Source organism: Pseudopipra pipra, chromosome 25, assembly GCF_036250125.1.
Source record: "Pseudopipra pipra isolate bDixPip1 chromosome 25, bDixPip1.hap1, whole genome shotgun sequence".
In the NCBI taxonomy this organism is placed as follows: domain Eukaryota; kingdom Metazoa; phylum Chordata; class Aves; order Passeriformes; family Pipridae; genus Pseudopipra; species Pseudopipra pipra.
Genome location: NC_087573.1, coordinates 3,573,817 through 3,599,561, shown reverse-complemented (window position 1 = coordinate 3,599,561; position 25,745 = coordinate 3,573,817). Strand labels below are relative to the sequence as shown.

At 49.2% G+C, this 25,745-nt stretch overlaps 1 protein-coding gene across 5 annotated transcripts in view; it reads left to right on the top strand.

The window, feature by feature from the left end:
* The first annotated feature begins 455 nt into the window (after nucleotides 1–455).
* The window catches only part of KCND3 (potassium voltage-gated channel subfamily D member 3), a 137,300-nt gene continuing 112,010 nt past the window's right edge, over nucleotides 456–25,745 (top strand). For 2 of the 5 annotated variants that reach the window (XM_064635744.1, XM_064635740.1), the window contains exons 1-2: nucleotides 856–1,098; nucleotides 5,720–6,904. In XM_064635744.1, the coding sequence (XP_064491814.1) occupies nucleotides 5,796–6,904 (1,109 nt within the window). In that variant the 5' untranslated portion in view covers nucleotides 856–1,098; nucleotides 5,720–5,795. Of the gene's footprint in view, nucleotides 560–855; nucleotides 1,099–1,486; nucleotides 1,917–2,176; nucleotides 2,398–5,719; nucleotides 6,905–25,745 lie in introns of those variants that run through there. The other 3 variants (XM_064635742.1, XM_064635741.1, XM_064635743.1) reach the window with 3 other exon arrangements.

Here is a 25,745-nt window from a genome sequence, read left to right as displayed (position 1 = left end):
ACCCATCCGCTCGGGGGTCCCGCACCCTCCATCCCCGGTGTCCCGCACCCCCGACCCCTCTCCCAGCGCACCCGTCCACCCTCGGTGTCCCGCACCCCCGACCCGCACCCATCCCGCTCGGGGGTCCCGCATCCTCGACTCCCCCGCCCGATGCATCCCTCCACCCGCGGTGTCCCGCACCCTCCGACCCCGCTCCCCCCGCACCCCTCCCGCGCCGGGGGTGCCGCGCACGGCCCGCGGGCTCTCTCCGGGTGACACCTGCCGGCGGCTCTGCGGGGACGCGCCCGTGTGTGCGGGAAGAGCCCCCGCGCCGCGCTCCGGAGTCCCCCCCCCCAGCACCGTGCCCGCCCTGCCCTCTCCTCCGCCGCCCCCCGCTCCCGGCGCTCCCCTCCCGCTCGGGGCCGATGCTCCGCCGCTCTCCGCGGGCGCGGTGCTGATTCTCCGCCGCCGCCGCCGCCCCGCGCCCGCGCACTCCGCGCGTCCCCGCGCCCCGCTCCCGGCAGCCGCATGGCCGCGGAGGCGCCGGGCGGGCGGCCGCGGCCGGGAGCGCCCTGCGGAGGTGAGGGGGGTCCGCGGGGACGGGGGGGGGAAAGGCACCGTCCGCGGGGGATGCGGGGTGGGGAGGGGGGCACCGGCCACGAGGGATGCGGGGGGACATCGGCCCCGGGGAGGGGCAGGCGCGGTGCCCCCGCTGGGCTCCCACCCCCGCGCCCCCCCGCCCGTGTGCATCCCGCCCGTGTGCATCCCGCCCCTCGCCGATGCCGCGATCCCGCCGATCCAGCGCCGCGCGGAGCTGGGCTGTGCAGGGAGGCGAGGCGATGGCGAGGCGGCCGCGCTCCGCTCGCCCGTGTACGTATCGCTGTGACTTTATGGAAGTCACCAACTATCGCTGCGGCGCATCGGTCACCGCCGGGAGCTGCCCGGCGGAGCGGGGCAAGGCTGGCTCGCTCTGATTTGGGCTTGTAGTTATTTACTTAACGGAGATTTCGCCGGCAAACAGATAAATGAGAGAGGCTGCCGGGTCTCTCTGAGCGTGCCGAGTCCAACTTCTGCCCGTGGATGAAAGAGGGATGCTGAGGTGGTGTGGAGACAGGACTGGTAAGAGCTGCCAAGGAGCAGGGCAAGCCAGAACAAGAGGGAAAGGGGAAGGCGGTGGGAAGGCAGAGGGGAGAAGGAGAAAGGGGAAGATCAGTTTAAATCTGAATTATTTCTTTTTATTGCTGAGTGTAGCCTCCCGCCCTGGAGGGAGGTTGGTTGTAGGTTTGTGATGCCGGAGGAATAGCTCGTTTTCTTGTCCAGAAGGAACCTCTCCTGTGTTGTCCCTGCCTGACCGAGAGCCAGGGACACACCGGGAGCTCCGGGAGGGACCCGTGAAGTTCATCCCGTACTTTTCCCCCCCTTCATCCCCCCCTTGCCGCTGCTGGCACATTAGCATGCAGGGTAGGCTCTGTGTATTTAACGACTCCATTTGCCAGTGTCTCTGTCAGCTCACACCGCCCTTCTCCAGCCGCGCTCCACAACCTGCCTCCCTGGACCAGCCGGGTCCATCTCCCGGCTGCGGCCACCCCAGCGGATTCTCCGGGACCCGGCTGCCGTTCCCAGCTGGATCAGGCAGCCAGGGCAAAGCTCCGAGCGGTCCTGGAAGGGGAGGGGGCAAAGCGAAGCGAGCTCGGGCGAGCTCGGCAGGGAGAGCCTCCGTCTCGGCAGTAATGAGGGAGAAGCTGTTTAGTCATCTCTCTATATATACTTTCACAATGATGATCGCATTTACTGATTGCTGCTGACTGCGCGTAGAGAGGGAGTCAAGAGGCAGGCAGCACAGCTCACCTCTCATCCCGAGGAGTGACTGCTCCCCCTTCCTTCCAGTTCCCCACATTTAGCCCTACTTTTGGGCGCCGGGTGTCTTTCCTTGCCAGGTAAGGCAGCGCTGCGAGCCGGCAAGATGGGGCTCTCTGGGCTGACCGGGAGGGAGGGAGGGGAGAAGTTTGCATGCATTCATCCTAAGCCTGTTGCTTTTGCTCCTAAATCTCTCCACCAGACCGAGGGAGCGAGTGTTTTGCAGAAAGTTTTATTTCCTGATGTGGTTGTGAAGGGAAAGGGCGTGTGACTGAGCGAGGATACCGAGTCTTGGCTGACATGTTTTGCTTTAAAGCAAATGTCTCTTTGCTGCCTGAGCCTGACCCAACAAGGACAGGGAAGAAGGAATGATGTCAAGGCTCTTCACTCCCATTATCAGTGTCTCATCAGGAAACTCACAGTATGTTTGTGGGGCACATTTCAAATCATCCCTGTCTGCTTCTGGAAAGGGAAACACTGAGATTTTTGGGTTGTTTTCTGCTTTCGTGAGAGGATGAAGAGACAATTATTAAGTGTGGCACTGCCGTGGGAGCTAACGGGGTAAGAATCCAGCCTTTATTTCTTGACCCTTTAGGTGAACAGACATAACTGTTCTCTGAAGTTTTCCTCCCGAGCTTTCCTGACCTGCCATGCCCGTCAGGTTTTTATTTTTTCCAAGTGGGATGCAAGCACGGTGCCCACGGAGTGGCTGCAGCACAGACGAGCCGCGGGGGCCAGCAGTGGTCGGGAGGGACCCCAGTGAGGTTGGAGGTCCTGGGAGGGGGACAGGGGGCTCAAACCTCAGCCTTTTCCATCCAATTCCCTTGACCATTTCACTGTCCCCACAATTACCTCTAAAGAAAACAGATTCCTTTCTCTACAGATGCTGACTTTTTTAAATCAGGAGGCAAATTATTTTATTTCGTGTACCAGGGCTTCTAAATGTCATCAGCAGGGTGCCAGTCTGCTGGCAACTAGTTCCTTTCAAATTGCATGCAGAAATTATGGCAATTAAAATTAGAAATATGGGTATAGCTAAAGATATGCTTGTTAGAATTAGAGTGTGTCTGTTTTCTGTGTGAGCTGAAGAGACTCTGTGGACAGTACAGTAGATTTTGAGTCCAGCCAGTTGCTTTGCATAGCAGTTACCAAAACCCAGGCAGGCAGAAAAGGAGGATTCTTCCCCCCTTCTGTAGGTAAACTTGTTATTTCATCTTTTTTTTTTTGCTCAGCCTGTGCAGCCCTGAATTACAAATCCAGTCCTATCTCTCTCCTAATTTTCTGTCTCTTATTTCGGGGACGGGTGAAGTTCCAAGGACTTATGGACAAGAAAAAACAAGACCTTTGTGATAGGAGATTTCATTACTCTTCTCCCTGTCGCTCTTAAGAAAATTTATAGCCAAAAAAGACTTTTTTTGTGTGTTTTTGTGGATCAGATGGGGCAGATTCAATGCAACTTAAACAACTGAGCTGTGCGTGCTCTGTTTTCTTAACCAGCTGCGTCTCTTGGTCCCAGAGAAATGGGAACTGAACTTTCACAGAAGAATTCCCCTCTCTTTCTCTTTTGCTTTAATATCCTGTCCACTATATTCAGATATTTATAGCTTCCCTATGCATCCTGCCAGCATGGAAGGACCCATTTTATCTTTAAAAATTGATTTAAAAATGCGTAAGTCACTTATGAGTTGCCATTGCTTGATTAGAACAATTATATGTGAAGTATTTATAGTGCCTGAGCAGCTAATGTAGGTAACCTGGAATCCACAACCAAAGTTATGAAAGTACAGAAGAGGTTTCTGATGCAGTTCCCCTGAGAAATCAGGGGAGATGAGGATGAGTGAGGAAGCTGCTCAGGTCACCCTGCATCAGTCCTGGCAGAAGGACTGTGGTGGTGTTAATTGAAATTAAAAAGCAGAGAAGACAGATTACCAGCAGGGAAAGGAGGAATAAGATGCTTTATCTTGGTTTCTTGGTTGTTTGCCTGTGTATATTTGTTGATAAATGCATGAAATAGTTGTTGTTTTGCTGCCTCTTGTTCTAAAGTGTTCCATAAAAATTAAAAGATCCACCACTGCTGGTAGAAGGGATCTGCCTGAGCCCACTGAGCCCCTGGAGATGCCCTTTCAGCTGAGGACTGGGGGGATCTTTTCAAAGTCATGCAAAGAAAGTTTCTCTGCCTGGCACAGACGACAGAGCCTGGTCCCCAGGGCTGCCAGTCTGGCACTGTGAACGCAATAAATTCCCTCTTTAGGGCGAGAGAAAAGGTGGTGCTTTGTCAGATTGAACAGTCCTTAGGAGGGAAATGTCGTGGGATGTTTGCTCCAGTGCCGTGCAGATAAAGCAAAGTGTCTCCTTGGGAGAAGCATCACTGTGGATTATTACACCTTCCATAATTACCACAGCTCTTCCAGCAGCAGTGAGATGTTCACACGAGGGATTTCAATTGTCCTTTAGACAGTAAAACTGCACAGAGAGATGCTCCCCATTAAGGTGATGAATGTTAATTTGCCCTGAAGAGGAAGGGCGTTTCTGGGAGCAGTTCAGTCGTTTTCACCACAGATGGATTCCATCAGTTTTTGTTCAGTGTTTCCATGGCCTGTTGGAATCAATAATGCTGCAGCCTGACTGGTTGGAATGGCAGCTTTCACATCATTTCAAAACTTCAGAGGAAAACTGCCTACAAAGATACAATTAAGCTTTGAGGGCCCGAGTCAGTGGAATCGATGGAATTTCCATTGATAAATCGACTTTTGATAGGGCTCCTAATGCATCTCTTATGATAATGGCACCTTTCTTCAGGTAATTTCATGGTAGAGTTAGAAGAACATTAGGGAAATGAAAGTAAATGCAGGTTAAAATAAAAGTTAAAGACTGTAAGAACTCTGACCAAAGATCAAAAATCTAAAGAAAATTCATGGTTAGATCAGAACCACAAAACCTGCTTGAACTTCAAGAGAATATTGGCTGAGGATCTGGACAACTCGGGGTATTTTTCATCTAAAAATCCAAGAGTGCAGGGAACATATGTTGTGTCAAACTAATAGTCCTTCAGTTCTTCAGGTGAAGGACTTCTGCCTCCCTGTTAGCCAGGAAAAAAGCAAGGAATTCCTGCTGGAAGGAAACCCTCCAGCTTTGGGGGCTTCCCTCATTCTGATGCTCTTGGCAGCTTAATCCATGAGCTTTCACCCCTGGCACTGAAGTTTGCTGTTGCTCAGGTGTTCTGAGCAATGTTTCCCTGACAGCCAGAATTTGCTCCTGGTCTGGCGAAGGGCTGGAATTCTCCACGAGAGTAAAACCCACCTCTAAACTAAGGAGAGCAGCAAAAAACTGCTGCTGAAGCCAGGCCCTGCATTAAAGGTGGAAGAAAAACAGTGAAAACCAGAGATTTTTTTTTTCCATCCCTTTCAGCTGAGGATGTTCTTAGTGCAAGATTCAGAACATATTGAACTTGTTTAAGGCTGGAAACACAGCTGAGCCCAGCCTGGGGTTTTTGTGGTGTAGGATTTCACGGGGTGAGCTGCCAGCTGATTTCACTGGAGTTCCCAGCTCTTGCTTGACAGCTGTAGTTAAACTGATGAGCACACGAGTCTTACACCTGGGGAATTATGGATTAGTCTTGTTTGGGAGGAAGCAAATATAAATTACCGTGTTTATGCTACTTTTAAAATGCTTTTAATGAGGAATCATTTGCTATTCAAAGTTTCAGTCTAGAATAAAGCCACAACCTTGCTGAGCTGATTATCACGTGCCTTGTTTAACATCCTTCTTCGCCTGGGAGGTGAGGGTGAGCCAGTTGTTTTAAATTCTTGTGTCTGTGTCGACACCAGGGCAAGACACCCCCTGCTTGACTGTGCGCTGTGTTCTGTTTTGCTCTGTGTTTTAGATGGAACTGATCTGACTTCCAGCAGGTCTCGGGAGCATCCTGATTATCCTCTCCAGTAACAAGGCCTGGGCTCATCATGGCAGCAGGAGTTGCAGCGTGGTTGCCCTTTGCCAGGGCGGCTGCCATAGGATGGATGCCAGTGGCCAACTGCCCCATGCCACTGGCTCCAACGGAGAAAAACAAGAGGCAGGACGAGCTGATCATTCTCAATGTGAGTGGCAGGCGGTTCCAGACCTGGAGGACTACACTGGAGAGATACCCGGACACTCTCCTGGGCAGCACCGAGAAGGAGTTCTTCTTCAACGAGGACACCAAGGAGTACTTCTTCGACCGGGACCCCGAGGTCTTCAGGTGCATCCTAAATTTTTACAGAACTGGCAAGCTGCACTACCCCAGGTACGAGTGCATCTCTGCCTACGACGAAGAGCTCGCCTTCTACGGGATCCTCCCCGAAATCATCGGGGACTGCTGCTACGAAGAGTACAAGGACAGGAAGCGGGAAAACGCGGAGCGGCTGATGGACGACAACGACTCTGAGAACAACCAGGAAGGCTCCATGCCGTCCCTGAGCTTCCGGCAGACCATGTGGCGAGCCTTCGAGAACCCCCACACCAGCACCTTAGCCTTAGTCTTTTACTACGTCACCGGTTTCTTTATCGCCGTCTCTGTGATCACCAACGTGGTGGAAACTGTGCCCTGCGGCACCGTGCCCGGGAACAAGGAGCTGCCGTGCGGGGAGAGGTACGCCGTGGCTTTCTTCTGCCTGGACACGGCCTGCGTGATGATCTTCACCGTCGAGTACCTGTTGAGGCTCTTCGCGGCCCCGAGTCGCTACAGGTTCATCCGAAGCGTGATGAGCATCATCGACGTGGTGGCCATCATGCCCTACTACATCGGCCTGGTGATGACCAACAACGAGGACGTCAGCGGGGCCTTCGTCACGCTAAGGGTTTTTAGGGTTTTCAGGATTTTCAAGTTCTCCCGCCATTCCCAAGGCCTGAGAATCTTGGGCTACACCTTGAAGAGCTGTGCCTCCGAGCTTGGCTTTCTCCTCTTTTCCCTCACTATGGCAATCATCATCTTTGCAACTGTGATGTTTTACGCGGAGAAAGGGTCCTCGGCGAGCAAATTCACCAGTATTCCTGCTTCCTTTTGGTACACTATTGTAACCATGACAACACTGGGGTGAGTAGTACTTTTCCTTTCCCTGAGCAGCAGGCAAGCATGTGCGGGGAGCTTGACTTCAGCTGCTCCTCGGCGTTTCCCCGGGTGCATGTTCAGAAAGGGTTGGGAACCGCTGAGGGCTCGGTTGTTCTTTGCCTGACAACTTCTGCGGGTCAGGGGAAGTTGTACAAAAGGGAAGAAAGTGCTTCCACCCGCTTGACAAACGCTTGGCACGACGGGAAGCGAGTGCAGGAGGAGCAGGGAGGTGCAGTGGCAGGTCCTGATCCGCGCTCCTGCTGCCCCAAAGTTGCCACGAGGGCAGGGGGGCTGGCAGAGGGAGCTGCTGGTTTGTCCTGACGTTCATTCGAGCCGCAGGTTTTACACAAAGTTGCTGATGGGTCTGTTGTGTCCCTCCGCGGTGTTGGCCGTTGTTTCTCCGCTTGACACGCCAGGAGGCACAGATTTGCTGAATTCAGGTGGATGTTGTGGGTCAGCGGGCTGAAAATACTCCGAGATGGCCAGGGCAGGGTCTGGTTTGCACTCAGTGGAGCAGGAGATGGGCTTCTTGTCTGGGGGTAGTTGTGAGTTTGCAAACTGAGTGCGCCGTGGTGGTTGCAGTAGAATTTCAGACATTCCCATGGACAGGTACAAAGATAATGGAATCAAAGCAAGAGGAGTGTAGCCTGCAGGGCGCTTTTTTCCACTTATATTTCATTTCCATCTTACAGATGTTTCTACTGAGATTATAGATTTGAGCTTCTGCTGCTCTGAACTAAAACCTTTGTAAGCAGAATAGCCAGGCCCTCACCCTGACAAGGTTATGTAAAGGAAAGTGGGCATTGCAGGCCATGCAAAGCTGTGATGGAGTGCAATCTCTCCATTCCACACATCAGAACAATATACTAAGTTTATAGTTACTTCACAAAGAGTTTTCCCACTGGAGAGTTCACACAGGTTTAATATTCCAATGTAGACAATGCTTGTTCTTGTAATACTGTGACCACTTTTTCTCTAAACTGCTTTTGATTTTAAACACTTCCCTGTGCCCATTAGACATGAACAGGCTCACAGTAGCACTTTTAAATTATTAAAATCATAATTCAGCTGTCAGAAAAGTGCCAAATCTGGGCTTATGACAACCGAAAGTCTGAATTTCTTCATTAAGTGCAAATGTAGAAGCTTTTTGTCATAGTCACCTAAAGATCTCTTATTCCTCCTTTTTAATATCTAAGCAAAGTGTGCAAGTTTATGGCAAAAGCTGCTCCTTACCCTGGGAAAGTCAGTGCTTGCTTAGAAATGGAAGGTGGGTTTTGCAGCCCAGCACTCCCCCGCCCTGTGGCTCAGCTTTCCATATTCTGACTGGTCCATACTGGTCAGTTCTCGCCCTCCTGTCCCCACCAGCAGCTTCAGAAGAACACCTGCCCCGGGTGGCTTCTTTCCTGTGTCCTCTGCACGAGGGGAAAGGCATGAAAATCCAGTTCTCTCCTGGGGTTTCTGTTTGGTAATGATCACACCCACCCCTCTATCCACACACTCCTGTGCCCATTCACACTTTTGCTGTTACATCTTTGTGACAGGACAGTTGGGGTCAAGGGGACATTCTGGGAACAAACCCAATACGTGCAGAATGTGCTGGAGAGCAGCTGAGCCTCTGCTCCCATCAGGGCACTGGTTTTGGTCTCCTTCCCTCCCTCTCTGAACGCACAGACCCACAAACCAAAGTGCTCCTGAGGACCTTAAAGTGCTCTCAGTCTCTTGTAATCACAGAAATTATGGATAAACGAGTGCTTTAAATGAGTTGACACGGATTTAAGAAATTAGACGTTTAAACACAGCTTTGTAAAAAAAATTCGTTGGGAAAGTTTTGTAAAAAAAATTTGTTGGGAAGGGACCCATAAAATGCTGTCAAAATCTTAAGGCTTAAGCTTCTAGTATTTGGGATTTTTTTTGCAGGATTGTAATTAAAATAGGTGCCTCTAGCAAAAAGTGTATCAGCTGAGTTTAGTGTTTTATCACAGATTTACAAGAAACTCAGAAACCTCAATAACAGCAGACCCTGAGGAGCCCCTGTGCACTTGGACAACACCCATCTGCCCACAACCACACTCAGCAGCTCCCTGTGCCTCCTTATCCAGGCACCTGAAGCCAAACACTCTCCCAAAACCTGTGCTAGAAAGAAAAGTTGCAACTCTGAGCCATAAAAACCTGATTGCTGCCAGCCCAGCTCTGCAGAGCTCCCTCCAGACACCCCTGGGGAGGCATTTTTGGGGCTGCTCAGGACTGTGGTGGGGTCCCAGAGCTGGTGGAACGAGGCACTGGCTGTGCCCACAACTCTCCCCCACAATCTGGCAGCATAATAGTGGAATACATGAGCTCCAGGAGCAACCCCTTTGTCCTCAGCTCATTTCCACCTCCTCATTCCCACTGTGTGGGGTGGGCTGTGGACCCTCCTGGAGGAATGAACCCCCCTGGGGTTAACCCTCCTGGCCTCCTTCATTTCCCCCAAAATCCTTTCAGTTCTGACAAACTGGAGCTCCCAGGCCATATTTCATATACATCTCTCTTCAGAAGCCATTTCAATATGTTTGGAAGGATCTTGCTGCTAATGAGAGTACTGGCAATTCCCATCACAGACACATTGCCAAAAATGCAGCCAAGGTCTCCTAATCCATCAGACTTTGCCTACTTAGTGCTTGCCAGTTCACTGCTTGTATTTCAGCAACACTCAGAGCTTTTATTGGTACCCTAAATATTTTCTGCCTTTTGCCTTTAATAATTCAGCCAGCATTTAAAGCAAGAGATCATAAAGCAGGTTTTTAACTCAAAACTATGCATGTATATTTTGTTTTCACCGCTGATACATTTAAATGCAGATAAGTGAATGTTTCCCTGACACTGGAATCCCACTGTTGCCTTGACAGAGTGCTTTGTAGGAGCCATGTGGATGATGGAGGATAACTTTGCCCGTGTTATTAAGACGTTAAAAATTAGCCCCATTTATATAAAATGGAAAGTTTACTTACAACAACCAAACAAGGCCAGCAGTAGGAAAGCATGAACCCTCCCACTGTGCTGTGCATCAGCTGCTGTTCCAGTTTCCTAAGGATCCTTAGGATGCAATCGAATTTCCGGATTGACCCATAAATAAAAAGCAATAAAAATGCTGTTCTTCTGGAAGGTGAAGCTCTGCATCAATAAATAATTGCTGCTTTTGGTGGGGTTACTATGCAAATCAGTTTAGAGAAATCCAGGGCGATCCAGCTCCTTAGGTAGTTAACAACCCAAGGAGACAGGTACAATAGTTTTTCTGGAATGGGAAACAAAGCAAAGGAATTAAATTATACTGACCCTGCATCTCTGATCCCTCTGCTGTGCTCATCAGCCCTGGTTTAACAGAGGCTGTTTTTAATTTAGCACGATTTAAATTTTGCTCAGGAGGTTTTATAATGAAAGCATTATTCTTGGGTGCATCTTAAATCAATCTGAATTACTGAAACAACTATTCAAAATTAATTCAAAATCAGCTCTCCAATTCATGCAGAAACATTTTTCTCAAGAGGCAAACAGCTACCCATCCTCTCTAAAGCACCAGTACAACAAGCACTGGCCTTGAAAGGACTCTTGCTGTGTCCTGCAGGAGGTTTTGACCCCCAGGACCCCCCTGAAAGCAGGGGAGGAGCACAGTGCTGGTCCCATCCCAGCACTCACGTCCCTGTCCTGGTTTTTAGCTAACTTGATGTGCAATAACCACCAGTTTTACATCTACTTAAAAATGATTTAATGCTAATAAATTTGGTTGCCTTGTTACCAGTGTGTTGGCCTTCACAGAATCGCAGAATGGTTTGGGTTGGAAGGGACCTTAAAGCTCATTTTGTTCCACCCCCTGCCACGGGCAGGGCCACCTTCCACTAGCCCAGGTTGCTCAGAGCCCTGTCCAATATTCAGTTTTATTCCCATTTACAGAGTGCTGTGGATGGGGCAGCCCCATGTTCCACTGCTGCCCCTCCGTGTGCATCCCAAACACAGCAGTGGGACGAGACCTCTCCCACGCCACTCAACCCCCACGCCAGTTTTGCCCAGAACACATGTTTTTCTAAGCTTTTTATAGCTGTTTTCATTCCACCTGACAAGAGCAGTATGTTTCAGACTCCTGGGCAGTGTCCATGGCCTGCAGCAAGTTGTAGCTGTGAAAACCTGAGTGCCACGTCTGCCTGCACCTCCCTGGGCACGGAGAGGCTCCCGAGGGTCCCTTTGGGCATCACAGCCGGGCTCCCACTGTGCCCCAGGCAGGGGAATAGAATCCCAGAATGGGTTGGGTTGGGAGGGACCCCAAAGGTCATCTCATCCCACCCCCTGCCACGGGCAGGGACACCTTCCACTAGCCCAGGTGGCTCCAAGCCCCATCCAACCTGGCCTTGGACACTTCCAGGGATCCAGGGGCAGCCACAGCTTCTCTGGGCAACCTGTGCCAGGGCCTCCCCACCCTCACAGGGAGAAAGTTCTTCCTAATATCTAATCTGAATTTACCCTCTGTTCGTTTTAAGCCGTTCCCCCTTGTCCTGTCTCTGCAGGCCCTTGCAAAAAGTCCCTCTCCTGCTCTCTTGGAGCCCCTTTAGGTACTGGAAGGTTCTGTGAGGAGGGAATATCCATGGAGGGAGTCATCACTTCTGATCACTTGTGTCAAGAAACCAGCAGAAATGCAGACCAAGAGACAGAGACTGATGATGGATTTTGTTCTGCTCTGAGCTCAGGGATACACTGTGTGGTTTTCTATTGCCTAATGAAGGCCGAGCTCCCACAGCTCAGCGCCCTCGGGGTGGTCCTTGGAGAATCTATCTCTGTCTCTCTCCCTTACAGTTTGCAAGACCATAATGCTTTTGGGAACACTGTCTCCCTTTCAGAGCTGGCTGCACTGGTCAATGAGTTTGAAAGACACACATCAGTGCTCTCGGACAACACAGTCCCATCTGTGTAATTCATTTAAGGAACCGGGTTAACGCTGGGAAGTCAATAAAACAGCCGTGCTGGCCTGGTTATGTCAACAGCCTGGGCTGGAGCAAGAGCTGGAATTTCTTAGAGGTTTTATTAGCTGAGTGCATAGAGAGCAGGGATTTGGGGGTAGGGTTTGTTTTGGTTTGCCTTGGCTCAGTCTGGTTCTGCAAAACCTGGATCAGAGAGAACACGAGCGAACGGGCGCCAGAGCAGCGCCTCCGATGGAAACATCACTTTGGGGTTTGCTTATTCCTTGGGTGGGCTTTTTGTTGTTTGGTTGTTTTTTTTTCAATTGGTGTTCAGTCAGGGAAAAGGAAGGGGCTGAGATTTAAGCAGTGCAATGGCACGTGAAACCCTGGCTGGCAAAGTGCTGACAGCTGGGCTGGCGCGAACGTGCCGGATCCCGAGCGCGCTTCCGCGGGCGCTGCCGGGCTCCGTGTGAGCAGAGCTGCACCCCTGCCTCCCCTGCAAAACCACTGGAGCTGATAGTAACCTTCATTCACCCTCCTCCATGCAAAACTCGGAGGAGTTTGCAAAGTAAGGGAAATAATCAATCATCTCTGGAGCGCTGCCGCTGCCGGCTCCTCCGGAAAGGTTGTTGTTTTTTGGCCCTGGAATCACAGTGTGCGTGTCAGAACTGCTGTAAGTGCCACTAAACTGAATCAGGAAGAATGGCTTGAGCAGAAAAGCTGCTTTGCATGTTTACCATGGTGGATGGGGTGATGGATGAGAGGTGGGATGTTTCCTTTGTGAAGCCAAGCGCTGGGATTTCAGCGCTCTCGCCATTCCCCACACAGTCAACAATTCCTATATCCACAGGCCAAAGAACTGCCTGAATTTAATATACAGGGAGTCCAATCAAACAATGAATTGATGGAGCTACACAAAGAAGCCATTTCCTTGAGCTTTCATTCTCTTGACTCCCAGCTTCATCTTATATGAAACGTGTATCAATTTTCTTCTCCTAATGGATTTACAGATATTGTGTGCAAAATGTCTTTGTATCAGAAACTACAGATGGAACCTTTTCCTGTCACTGTCTTGATATAAATCGCAGGCAAGCATCTCATTTTTGAGCTATTTGTATTCACCAGAACCCCAGATGTATTAAAATACCTTATTCATTCTCAGAGCAAGTTGAATTTACCGTTGGGTTGGTTGTTTTTTTTTTCCTTCTCTTAAGAAAAGAAAAAAATTACCCATCCTTATGCTTTTTGTGGCTTTGGATATTTGTATGTGCAAACACACCATCTTTAATGTGCAAGACAAAATAACTTGCCTTTAGGGTAACTCGTTGTGTGAGAAGTGAATTATTTTGAATAAGGCCAAGAAATGGTGCTGACTAAAACTGTAACGTGACTGCTAAATTTACCAGTGGAAGCCTTGGCAGAGATACATCTATAGCAACTGATTTACAGATTTTTTTTTTTCCTGAGCTCTTCTTTCTTTTTTTTTCTCCCCCCCCTTTTCTTTCTAGCCTGCAACACAAGTAAGTGCCTGAGAAATACAGATTAAAGATAACATTGTATTATCATTGGAGATGAAGGGAAGTGATTGGCGTGCTGACTGAATCTGAGCTATTTTTAGTCTCATAAACTGATAATTTCATAACAGTGCTGACCCAGTAAAAGTAATCAGTTTACAGACATCAGCTGAAAATAAAGGACAGAGTAGCCACTGTCAGTTGGAAAGCAGGGACAGAGGAAGGAAAGTTAAAGGCCCTGCAACAAATTAGCCAAAACTAATTACATCTTTAGCTGATTACAGCCCATGAGGGTTACAGGGAGAGGAGCACAGCGAGTTTCTGAGTGACTGAGTCTCTGCAGCCCCTCTGGCCAGAGCTTCATCCTGCCAACACCCATCCTCATCCTCATCCTCACAGTGAAATCTGTGCCTCATGTCCTTACCCAGACCTGCTCACTGGAATTTGGCATGAAATAAAACTCCTACCTCATTGTGATATTGGGAAAATAACATGAGACCTTTTTATTGCAATTTCTTAAGGGGTCTGTGCATTCAAGAGTGTGGAGTGACAGGACAGGGCGGGGAATGGCTTCAAAATGCAAGACAGAAAGTTTAGCTTAGATTATTAGGGAGAAATTCTTCCCTGTGAGGGTGGGGAGGCCCTGGCACAGGTTGCCCAGAGAAGCTGTGGCTGCCCCATCCCTGGAAGTGTCCAAGGCCACGTTGGATGGGGCTTGGAGCAACCTGGGCTAGTGGAAGGTGGGTGGAACAAAATGATCTTTAAGGTCCTTCCCAACCCAAACCATTCCAGGCAGCTGAAGCCAGAATATGAGATCACCTGTGACCAAACCCAGCTGGTTTCCAGGCACTGTAATGCAATCACCTCATCAAGGAAAAAAACCAAACAAACAACAAAACAGTGTGAGATAAACAGAGAAACTTTTCCTCAGCACCAAGCAGTGTTTGTCCCTGCCCTCCACCACACTCACACCTGGGGCACTCAGTGCACACCAGCCCCTGACCCGTGTGATTCCCGTGGTTTCAGTGGGAGTGATGCACAGTTTGTGTTTGACACGGGCTGTGCCTCCCTGCCCTTCAGCCCTGGCCGTGCAGAGCTCCCAGGGCCGGAGCAGGTTGGGTTATTTTTCATGCAGCACAAACCTCAGCGAGGGCGATGCCCCAACGAGCAGCTGGTCCTTGCACTGCTCATGGACCAAAGTGCAGGCAGAGGGCCCAGGGTCACCCCCAGCCACCTCTCCAGGCTCCCCAAAGGGTGCTGGCAGTGATATCCCCCAGTGAGCACCACAGCTCAGTGAGGCTGAAGAAGAGAAGAGCTGCAATTTGGTCATTTACCCATTGCCTCCCACTCTCGCTGCTTCAACACCCAGCACAGACATTCTTTTCTGTCAAATTCCACCACATTCACTGTGAATTTCTTAATATTTTCCTTAGGTGAAGGCAGATTAATGAATGCTTTTCCTGCAGACCAGAAGACAGGCAGGTTTCAGCCGAGCTCTGCCTTCTCTTGGACAGGCAATGCCTGCAGAAACAGATTGTGCCCATTTAACTATTTACCACTGCTACATTAGAACACATTCAAGGGCTGTAATTCACCTCTTAAAATTACAAGTAAAGTGTGGAAGAGTTATTTTAAAATCAATATCTAACAGAATGCCATTGTTCCAACATTAAAACCTGCTGGGAAATTACTGGGAGGCATGTGGCAAGTCAAATCACTGCCTGCCAGAGGAGGAAACAATTCATTACTCCTCTAAAAGGTGCAAGTCTTTACCGGCTTTTCATTCTGCTTTGCAGCCTCAGAAATGACGCTGGAGCATCTGGCTCTTTCTTTCCCTCATTCTTTCATGGTTTCCCCCTTTTGTTCTGCCTGTGCATTGTGGACTTTTCTCTTACTTTCCTCCCGGGGCCGGGAGGGGTGTCTGGGGCTGGGGGACAAGCGAGGGCATTGTCAGGGCTGTCACTCCTGATGCAGAGTGGCAACTCTGTGCATGAATTATCTCTCACCTCTAAAAGCATCTGCAAAGAACAACAAAACCAACCACAACCACCCCGGAGTGGGCAGCCACTCAAAGCCATTTTCCCCGCCCGGGTTCCGAGAGCCATCGCCTGGGGAAACCTGCTGCTTTCATCTTGGCCTGCCATCTGCAGCAGAATTAAAACACACATCAGCTTTAGCTTTTTGCCTTCAGGACCCTGCAGAATTTGGCTGCTGCACATCCCCAGAAAGCCCTGGAGAGGGGCTGTTTGCCTCAGAAGGAGGTGGTCCTGTGGAACGAGGCTACGAGCCCCCGAACCCTGAGCTTGCAGAGGTCTGTGCTGTGGAGCCTCCCAATAAAAAGGTCAAATAATTCGAGTGATAAATCTTAAAGACATGGAGGGAAGCAGCTGCTGTTACTGATAATGCACCTCCTGTGGCAGCAATAACACCCTGGCACCCCCAAACCTCCCCAGCCTCCTCAGATCTGCTGGGTTCCCTTTTAACAAAGCTCCTGTTAATCAAATAACACATCCCCAACACTGTGGAGCACCCTGAGCTTTTTTAATATGGGTCATTATTTTTCATGCACTCATTGCTTTGTTCTTTCTGGCCATGTGACTCCACTTTGCCACCTAAAAGTCACAAACTCCTGCTGTCTTTCTCATCTTGCCTCTAGACCCAGGGTTTCACATCAGATGTGAAAACAGCAGATGATAAAATCTTGAGTCATTTTCAGCCTTTAATATGTAAATGCAAATCCTTGATAACAAGATTTCACCCCACAACAAAACAGCCCCCTTGTTTTCCTCTCTGCACTAAGGAAAACACTTCTTACTATTATTTAACTCTGCTTATTGTCTCACATAGCTAGAATCAGAGAATCACAGAATGGTTTGGGTTGGAAGGGACCTTAAAGATCATCTCATTCCACCTCCTGCCATGGGCAGGGACACCTTCCACTACCCCAGGTTGCTCCAAGAACTGTCCAACCTGGCCTTAAACACTTCCAGGGATGGGGCCACAATCCTCAATTCCACGTTTGTATGGTCCACATGCACTTTTGGGGTGTAATTTGGAGACATGTGCACACTTTTCTCTGTATTTTTATGATCTGGAGCACAAGGGAGCCATCCTCCTTAAATATTAATTACAGCCACTATGGTAAGAACAAAAATAGCACTTTATTTTTCAATGGAAATGGATAATACAAGCCAGCTCTTCTCACAGCCTAATGCTGGGCAGAAGTAAGCTGTCTTCAAAAGGAAAGCTACAGGGAGAGAAAGCTGCTCTGAGCTGCTTTCCCCTGGAGCCCATCTACTTAGTTTGGCTCAGGAATGCTCTGGGAAAGCAAACCCAGCCCTGCTGTCCCTGCTGCAGTTTGGCTCACGGTGCAGAGAGGCTGCAGAGCACGTGGACTGCATCCCTTCTGGATCAAACACCACTTCAGGAATACACCCAGTGTGCTCCTGCTGCAAGTGGGTGTTCAATCACTGACCAGACCAGGTCTAGTCTGAAAGGAATCCTCCTGAGGTGTGTTCAGTGGGTGCCTGGTCCTCTGCTCCAGCCCAGCTCCTGCTGCTGCAGATACAAACTTATCCTTTTCCTGACTGATGGCAAGACTCCTTCTCAATCACAACCCTGTTTTCGTAGGGGGGTTTATGTTTACATCATTTCTCGAGCTTTGTCATCAGTATTAATCTGAGAAAAACTCCAATTGTTTCTTTCTGCCTCTTCTGAGGGAAGATGGGAACAGGCTGTGTCGACATAACAGGCTCTGACACCTCCGTTACTCCACTGCATGAGAGCCTTTTTCTAGTAATCAGTGTCTGAAATGAGTAGAAACAGGGCTTAAATTTACCACTTTGAGCATGAATCAATGAAGCATTATTGCCAACACACATCCTTCACTGTCACACATCTCAGTTGTGCTCTTGGTTCAGGGAGATTTAAAACCCCGTCTCCCGCCCCGTCTTTGCACCTGAGATATCCTCTTTATCAACCTCGCTCTCTGATCCCTGCATAATTAACCAAAATATGAAATTCCCAGCTTCTGCCATGCCTGTGTGTGCTTTAAAACTTCCCACAAGACCATTAGATTTGTGTGCAGATGGGCAATCACGGTCAGCTCGCAGGAGGCAATCACAACTTCTACTTGGTGCCTCTTTCGTTTTCCTGCCTACTTACATCTGCCCAACCGTCTGTTCATCAGTCCAGGGAGCATCCATCACGGAATAGGATGAGTCCTACTGAGTCAGACACTCTGCTTCAGTTCATGAAATGAGCTGGCATGATATTCGAGCCTTGGCACACTCGATGCAAAAGACTTCAGCACTTTCAGATATTTTTCTGCTACACAGGGAGAGCAGGCCAGATTAAATAATAGAAACAGTCATTCAGCAAAACAGCTGTTGAATGAAAACACATAAAACAGATGAAATTGGGTAAAAGTCACCCCTCTTGCTAAGGGTCAGAACAAGTAGTAAGCTGGGCTGAAGGGATACAAGATTCAGGGCTGCAGAGGGCTGAGCAGGATGAATTCCACCACTAATGAGCTTAGTGAATAAGCTCATTACCTAATGAGCTCTATTGAACAAGCTTGAATTCCTGCCTAGGGAAAGCCCTTGGAATAGATCAAACATAGGTAAACAGCTCCATCAGTTTACTCACAGAAGAGAAATCTGAAGCTCAGGAGCAAGCTCAGGGTCGTGGGCAGAGCCTTCCCCAAGGTGTGGATGTCAGGATGGATCAGGAAAGGCACAAGGAGCAGAGGCTCTTTCCCAATTTTGTCCTGTCTTTACAAGTTCTGAAGCTCCAGTGTGACTTGTTAACACACAGATGTCCTGATAACTTTTCTTTCACCATTAACATCAGGCTGTTCCCCACCTAAAACACCCCAGAGCTGGAGTGGGGAACCTCCAGAGCCCCCTCCTGACCAAAATTGTTCTGGGATTGTATCAACAACTGGTTCATCTCTGTGAAGCTCCATCTGAAACTCCAGCCCTGCTCTGGTGCCTGGGAAGATCCGTCAGAGCAGCTGCCAAGTGAGAGGGTTTGGAAAAGACCCAGAGGAAATCTCACATCCACACTTTCTTGTGGATCATTTATTACCCAGAAAGGCAGGAGTCTTGGAATATATAGTCCATAAGGAATGGTCCATCACATGCTGTTTAGCCCAGTTTTCAATTCTCTTGGCTTGGAAGTGAAAGGAGAAAATGAGATTTCAGAAGAGGAGGATAGATCTCTAGATGAAATCTTATTTTTGACTTCTACAGAGCAACATTTGCATTTATTTTTACCATTTTTTTCTTAGATTTTCAGCAGCTGAAGTATTGTTTAAAACTATTCAGTTCCTATAGTTATGCCACTCTGAAACACTGCCACAGTCCATCATTTGCCTGTTATCATCTGAGCAGAGCTCAAAAATGTTGGAAGAAGAAAAGGGAAGGAAAATCTCTGAACTTTTCAGCAAAATACAACAGATAATTTGGTGGGAGGTAAAGATTTTTAGTAGAAAACAGGTGTTCAGCCTTTAAAATATATAGATTTAAACCCATGCATACACACATGCCCTCAAGTGCACATCCCAGGGTAAATAAACACCCAGGCAGCTCCTTGTACGTGTCAGGATATATTCACATGATTGCAGCAGGGGAGTCTGGCACCAAATGTACTGTGAACTGAAAATGAATTTCAGCAGCTTTTGTGATTCTTTTTTCTTTTTTTTGGTCAGAAACAAAGGCTGCACTGGAGCTGCCTCGTTAGCCCTGTCCAGGGAGGGTGTAAAACCCTCTGCTCAGGCCAGGCTGTGGCTCTCTGTGTGTCCTTCCAGGCTGGATTTCCTGGCACCCCCTCCCAATTTCATTATGGAAATCATTTTTAATGGGCCTGCCCACTCTGCTCCCAGCGTGGATGGGGAGTAACTCCATTACAGCCAGTGAGTCACACCAGTGAAAAACAAGCTTTGCTGGCAGCTCAGCTGGGCTCTGCGGGTTGGAAGAGGTCGGGGTGGAGTTTGGGAGCCACTTTATGCACTATTTTTGTGGGAAAGTCACCATGGTAAGAGATGCCTCTTGGTGTCAGGTCCTCTACAGAGCTCCATCTCATCAGTCCTGGGTCCCAGTGCTTCCCTTGGACCCCTGGGAATGGTGGTGATGCTGCACTATTGTTAGGGCACTTAAGAAAACTGTTGGATAGAATTTATGTGCCATTAATAACTGCATCCCTGGCAATATCAAAACAGAGTGGGCAGACAGCACATCTACTACCTATAGCACTTAACTGTACAGTAAATTAAATCCACCCATTAAATCATCCCAAACTGAGAGAAAGGGCAGTGTCTGAACATCCCTGGATGTTGAGTGCTTTGTTTGCAAGGTGAAATAATCAGGATGAAAACAAGTGGTGACTAAAAGGCAAGGATTTTATGGAATCACAGAATCTCCTGAGCTGGAAGGGACCCACAAGGATCATCCAGTCCAACTCCTGGCCCTGCACAGGACACCCCAAAGTCCCCCCTTGAACAGGAGCCAGAGTGTGCCCAGGGGGACAAGAAGGCCAATGGATCCTGGCCTGGCTCAGGAACAGGGTGGCCAACAGGTCCAAGGAAGTGATTCTGCCCCTGGACTCAGCACTGGTGAGGCCACCCCTGGAGTGCTGTGTCCAGTTCTGGGCCCTCAGCTCAGGAAGGACATGGAGGGGCTGGAGCAGGTCCAGAGGAGAGCAACGAGGCTGGGGAAGGGACTGGAGCACAAGTGCTGGGAGGAGAGGCTGAGGGAGCTGGGGCTGTTCAGCCTGGAGAGGAGGAGGCTCAGGGGAGACCTCCTCACTCTCTGCAACTCCCTGACAGGAGGGGGGAGCCAGGGGGGGGTTGGTCTCTTTTCCCAGGCAACTCTCAGCAAGACAAGAGGGCTGGGTCTGCAGCTGTGCCAGGGGAGGGTTAGGTTGGATATTAGGAAGAATTTCTTTGCAGAGAGGGTGCTCAGCCATTGGAATGGGCTGCCCAGGGAAGGGGTGGATTCTCCATCCCTGGAGGTTTTTAAGCTGAGACTGGATGTGGCATCAGTGCCATGGGCTGGGAACCACAGCGGGGTTGGATCAAGGGTTGGACTGGATGATCTCAGAGGTCCCTTCCAGCCCAGGTGATTCTGTGATTCTATGTGTGATTTGTGGGATTTGTAGGCAATGCACCCTGCATTCACCCCACCTGCAGAGAGACAAATGACACCAGCCATGGACAGACAGACCCGTGGGCACTGCCCAGCTCTTGGGCACTCACAGCACCTTTGCTGGGCTTGCAGCATCAGGCAGCTGAACACAAATGAGTGCCAACAGTGTTAGTGCAGCCCAGGGGGGAGAAGGAGTTACCTGGCAGTGCTGGTGGAGAGTCTCCAAGAAGCTGTGGGCAGACAGCTTCCCTACACCTTGGTGTGTCCCACTTGATTGATTCCTCTCAGCTTGTTCTCCAGCTCATTGCTGGATTGCACAGAGACATCCACCTTTTCCTCTAAAGGTCAGCATCACATTTGACAGAGGATACCATAAAACAGGTTGTAGAAGGGGGATGTCTTGTGTCCTGCATTTCTGGACAGTGTTTCTCCCTCATGAGCTGTCACAGTGGCTTAGTGTAATGGGCTTCTGAAGGCCAGCCCTGACTGCCAAGGTGAAGGGGTTTTTTGGATGGCTCTGACCATTTCCCTCAGCCAGTCTTATCATCTGGGAAAGATGTAAATGCAAGTACAACATCTTTGTTCCTGTGCAAGCTCTGGCTGTGACTCAGGACACAAAAAGCTCCATGTGAGCAAGGCAAAGTCATGGTAACTTTGTGCTTCCCATGGCAGCCTTGGGCAGGCTTTTGGGAAAGGCCTGATGAACGTTTAGGAAGAAGTTCTTCCCTATGAGGACCAGAGGTTGCCCAGAGAAGATGTGGCTGCCCCACCCCTGGGAGTGTCCAGGTTGGACAGGGCTTGGAGCAACCTGGGCTAGTGGAAGTGTCTCTGCCCATGGCAGGGAGTGGAATATGATGAATTTTAAGGCCCCTTCCAACCCAAACCATTCTATGACTCTATGAATTTCCACCTCTCTGGAATTTAACCAAGTAAATATGCACTGTCAGATATCCCTCTCATCCCACACTTGGATTGCTGCAGTGACAGTTCTGCTGCCAGCCAGGCCCTGTGTCCACCACACAGCTCAAAGAGTGGTCCAGAGAGAGAAGGTGACCTGGCAGTGGTCACACACAGCCCAAGTGTATCAGTAATCAGCTCAAATGACTTCCTTCCAAATGTGCCACACAATCTAAATAGCATATCAAAGAACTCCATCTCCTCTCAGAGATAAAAGCAGAGGGTGGTGACAAAAACCACACAGCCTCTTAGATGGCAGAATGAGAGACATTCCTCAGGTCTGAGCTTTCCTGCTTTGCAGGGAAAGACCCAACACGATTTAGCAAAACGCAACCGGGGAGTCGTTTCCTTTCCCAGACGCTGATTTATTATTTAATACTAAAATACTATAAATAACAAATCTGCAGAATCATGCAGCCAAGAAACGTAGGGATTCATGGAAAGAGCCCCACACACTCTCAGCAGGCTCTGCCAGGAGGTTGTCATCCAGCACAGCCTGTGACGGGCTGTTCCTGTCGGCGCCGTGACGGAGCGGAGCCGTTTGCTCTGTTCCACACCTGCCATGTGCTTCCAACTGTTCCTGTCCTTGCACTTCCCTTTCCTCACATCAAACTCTGCCTGTAAATTATCAGCCTTAATGTATTATACCCTTATCCAGAAGAAAAACAAGTGCACCAGACCATATTTTGAGCTACAGGCGCACGTCGTGCCCCAGGCAGTTGGATGTTCCTCAGGATTTTATCCAGCAAGTTGCCAAAGTGGAATGTATGTGCTCTGTGATCAGAGCTGCCACACAGTATGTGAAATGTTAAATAACAGCAAAATCACCTCGTTTGAGTCACAATATAATGCAAGGTTTGAGCTTTTACTACATAATCCATTTTAAAGCACTCTTGGATATGCTGTTCTATGGTAAAATTGGATTTTTAGAAAAAAAATATAGCCTGAGTACTCAGCATAACAGAATGTAATCACAGCAGTCAGTTTGCCATCTAAGATGTGATGCATCTTGTAGATCTTTTTTTTTCCCCAGTTATCTTTTAAATGCAATTTTCTGTCCCACTCTGTTGAGGACACGGTTAAATCAATGAAATAAAAATAGTGTTGTAACATTATATCCTATGGCAAAAGACTAATGTTGCTCCTAGTCAGTGGCTGTAAAAGTGATAAACCCAAACCAGATTTCACATAACCAGCAGGTCTTGGATTGTCTTTATTCCTATCTCTGCTTGTCTATGGAACAAGGCAGTGAACACCACACCCTGACTTGCAGTGGTTCCAGATCTCTCTTGTCCACAGAGAAAAATCCCTTTATCAAGAGCAACCACATCTCCAAGTACAAAACAGAGATTTCCAGCCGGTTTAATTGCATTTTCATCCGTTTCAGAAGAGCTTCTTGGTTTTCCTCAGTAATTTGACCTTTCCCAAAACAGATCATCTGTCCCCCCTCCAGCTGCAAACCTGAGTGTTCACACACCAGGTGAGGTGTTCCCAATCCCAGGTGAGCAGAGAACAGCCACTTAAATCCAGGGATAAATAGGAGCTATTAACATGCAATTTTGGAGTCCCACAAGTACAGTGAGTGCACCCTTAGCCATTACCACCCGTGCATCCAGCTGGGAGTAAATCAGATTGAGGGGCATGGAAAAGCTTTTCTGGAGGATTATGTGTGAGATGTGAAAAGCAATCACACTGCTAGATATGGTAAAACATAACCATAAAAGAAAGTGCTGAAAGTCTCAATGATTTGGCATTGGTGCAAAGGGGTTTTTAAATGATGCTGTTTGGATATGGTAGGAAATTATGTCCCTTCTGTAAAAAAAGATTAAAAAGCAAAATAAAACAAAAAAACCCACCCCAAACAAACAGAAAGAAAACCCAAAAATAAAACAAAAAAAAAGCCAACAAAAAACCACAACAAAAACCACAAGAAACAAACCAACAAACAAAAAAACCCCAAACAAAATAAAACAGACAAAACCCCCAAACAAACAAAAAAAAACCCCAAAAAACCAACCCCCCCCAAAAAACAAAAACAAAACATCAACAACAGCAAAAAAACACAAGAAAACAAAAAAACCACAAACCAACCAAACAAAAAAAAAACAAAAACAAAGAAAAACAAGCAGTACTGAGTGGTAGGAAAAAAACACTATGGAAAAAACAGCCCTGAGGAAAGACAGGGCAGAGACACGGGGTCTCTCTCCTCTGCCTAGCCCATAATTTCCAAATTATTTTCCTTCCTTGGTGTTCAAACTTGTCCATAATTCAAGAGGAGCTCATTATGTGCTGTTAGGAGAGGGACTCACGGATTCATTTTCCAAAAGTATGTGGGCTTTACGATAAAATCATAAATCACAAAATCAAAAAATTGCTCTTTGTCTTCTGAAATACTCCAAGTTAATCTGAGCCTCCTCAGCCCACAAGAGGAATTCAACACCTTGCTGGAGATGCTCATGCTCTGGTCTGTGTCTGGAGTGATGTGAACCCAACAATCTGAATCCTGCTCTGATGATACACACAAAACACATCCACCCTCCCGAGGAGCGGCAGGAAATGAAGTGTAACTTTGCAGGGGTTTGGCTGATGAAGAGATTCCAAGCAGCTGTCAGTGAAAGCCCTTTTCCTCCTCCCCACGTGCCCCCCTGGTCGCAGCTCACCCCGGCAGCGTGGCAGGGAGGATTCTCTGAACCAGAGGGATATTGGCTTTGTGCCCACGGTGAATAATGGGCTTTGTCAGGAATGATCTATTTGAAAACTAAGCACTGCTCGGGGTTGTCTGTCAGGCAGACACGACCATTTAGGAGGCCTCATGTTAACGGGGCTGCAGGCTGCAAGTCCCAGCAGGGCTGTGATCCCACTGCCCATCCCAGCAGGGCTGTGATCCCACTGCCCATCCCAGCAGGGCTGTGATCCCACTGCCCATCCCAGCAGGGCTGTGATCCCACTGCCCATCCCAGCAAGGCTGTGATCCCACTGCCCATCCCAGCAGGGCTGTGATCCCACTGCCCATCCCAGCAGGGCTGTGATCCCACTGCCCATCCCAGCAGGGCTATGATCCTGCTGCCCATCCCAGCAGGGCTGTGATCCCACTGTTCATCCCAGCAGGGCTGTGATCCCATTGCCCATCCCAGCAAGGCTGTGATCCCACTGCCCATCCCAGCAGGGCTGTGATCCCACTGCCCATCCCAGCAGGGCTGTGATCCCACTGCCCATCCCAGCAAGGCTGTGGTCCTGCTGCCCATCCCAGCAGGGCTGTGATCCCACTGCCCATCCCAGCAAGGCTGTGATCCCACTGCCCATCCCAGCAGGGCTGTGATCCCACTGCCCATCCCAGCAGGGCTGTGATCCCACTGCCCATCCCAGCAAGGCTGTGATCCCACTGCCCATCCCAGCAAGGCTGTGATCCCACTCAGAGGAAATCAGCTCTGTCCTTGGCTTGTGGGCCACGTTCCCCAGCCAGTCTGGGGACAGAGAGTGACCCAAGGGCAGGACATGCCACCCCAGACATGGATCTTCACAGCCAAACCTACCCATCCCCACACTGTCACCCTGGGCACGCAGTAGGAGCAGAAGTGCTTAAAGGTAAATTGCTTATTTCCTTCCCAAAAATCCTTTCACTGCAGGGAGAACAGCTCTCCTGCTCAGTCCTCATCCATCCTGTCCTTAGCTCGGGAATGTGAGCTGCCCAGCAGGGAGGGGCAGGGCAGAACATTTCCAAACCACTTGTCTTCTGTCCCACTCAGGTGTTTGTTCATTCCAGCACAGGCTGAGGGGGTTAATTACTAAGCCTAAAAGACTCTTTTTTAGGGACTTAAGGAAGAAAAGAGCCGCTGAGGGAAGAAAAGAGCTTCCAAGGGCCAGTTATTCCTGCTGCTTTTTCCATGATACACATCCTCCCAGTTTCCTGTGAGTCCCACACTGCCTTAGCAAGGGGTGCTGGGGTTGTGTCTGGGGGCTGGTTTAGGAGGGGAAGTGCCTGTGCTGAGCTGTGGTGGTGACCTGGAGCTGCCACCCAGCAGCTGCTGAGTCTGTGACCCTGTGACAGCTCTGGGAGCAAACAGCTGCTGTCTGAGACGATTTTGGTGACGTGAGATGATTGCAGAGTTAATGTTCTCCCAGCTCGCTATTGACACATGGGATGGGTAAATGAGATTTACTTTGGCGTCTCATTCACTTCTCAATCCATCTTCTCCAGTGCTTTTCTCCCCTCCAGCCTCTGCAGGGAAAGGTCAGTCAGTTTAATTACAGATGTTAGACACACACACACGTGCCATTTGCAGCT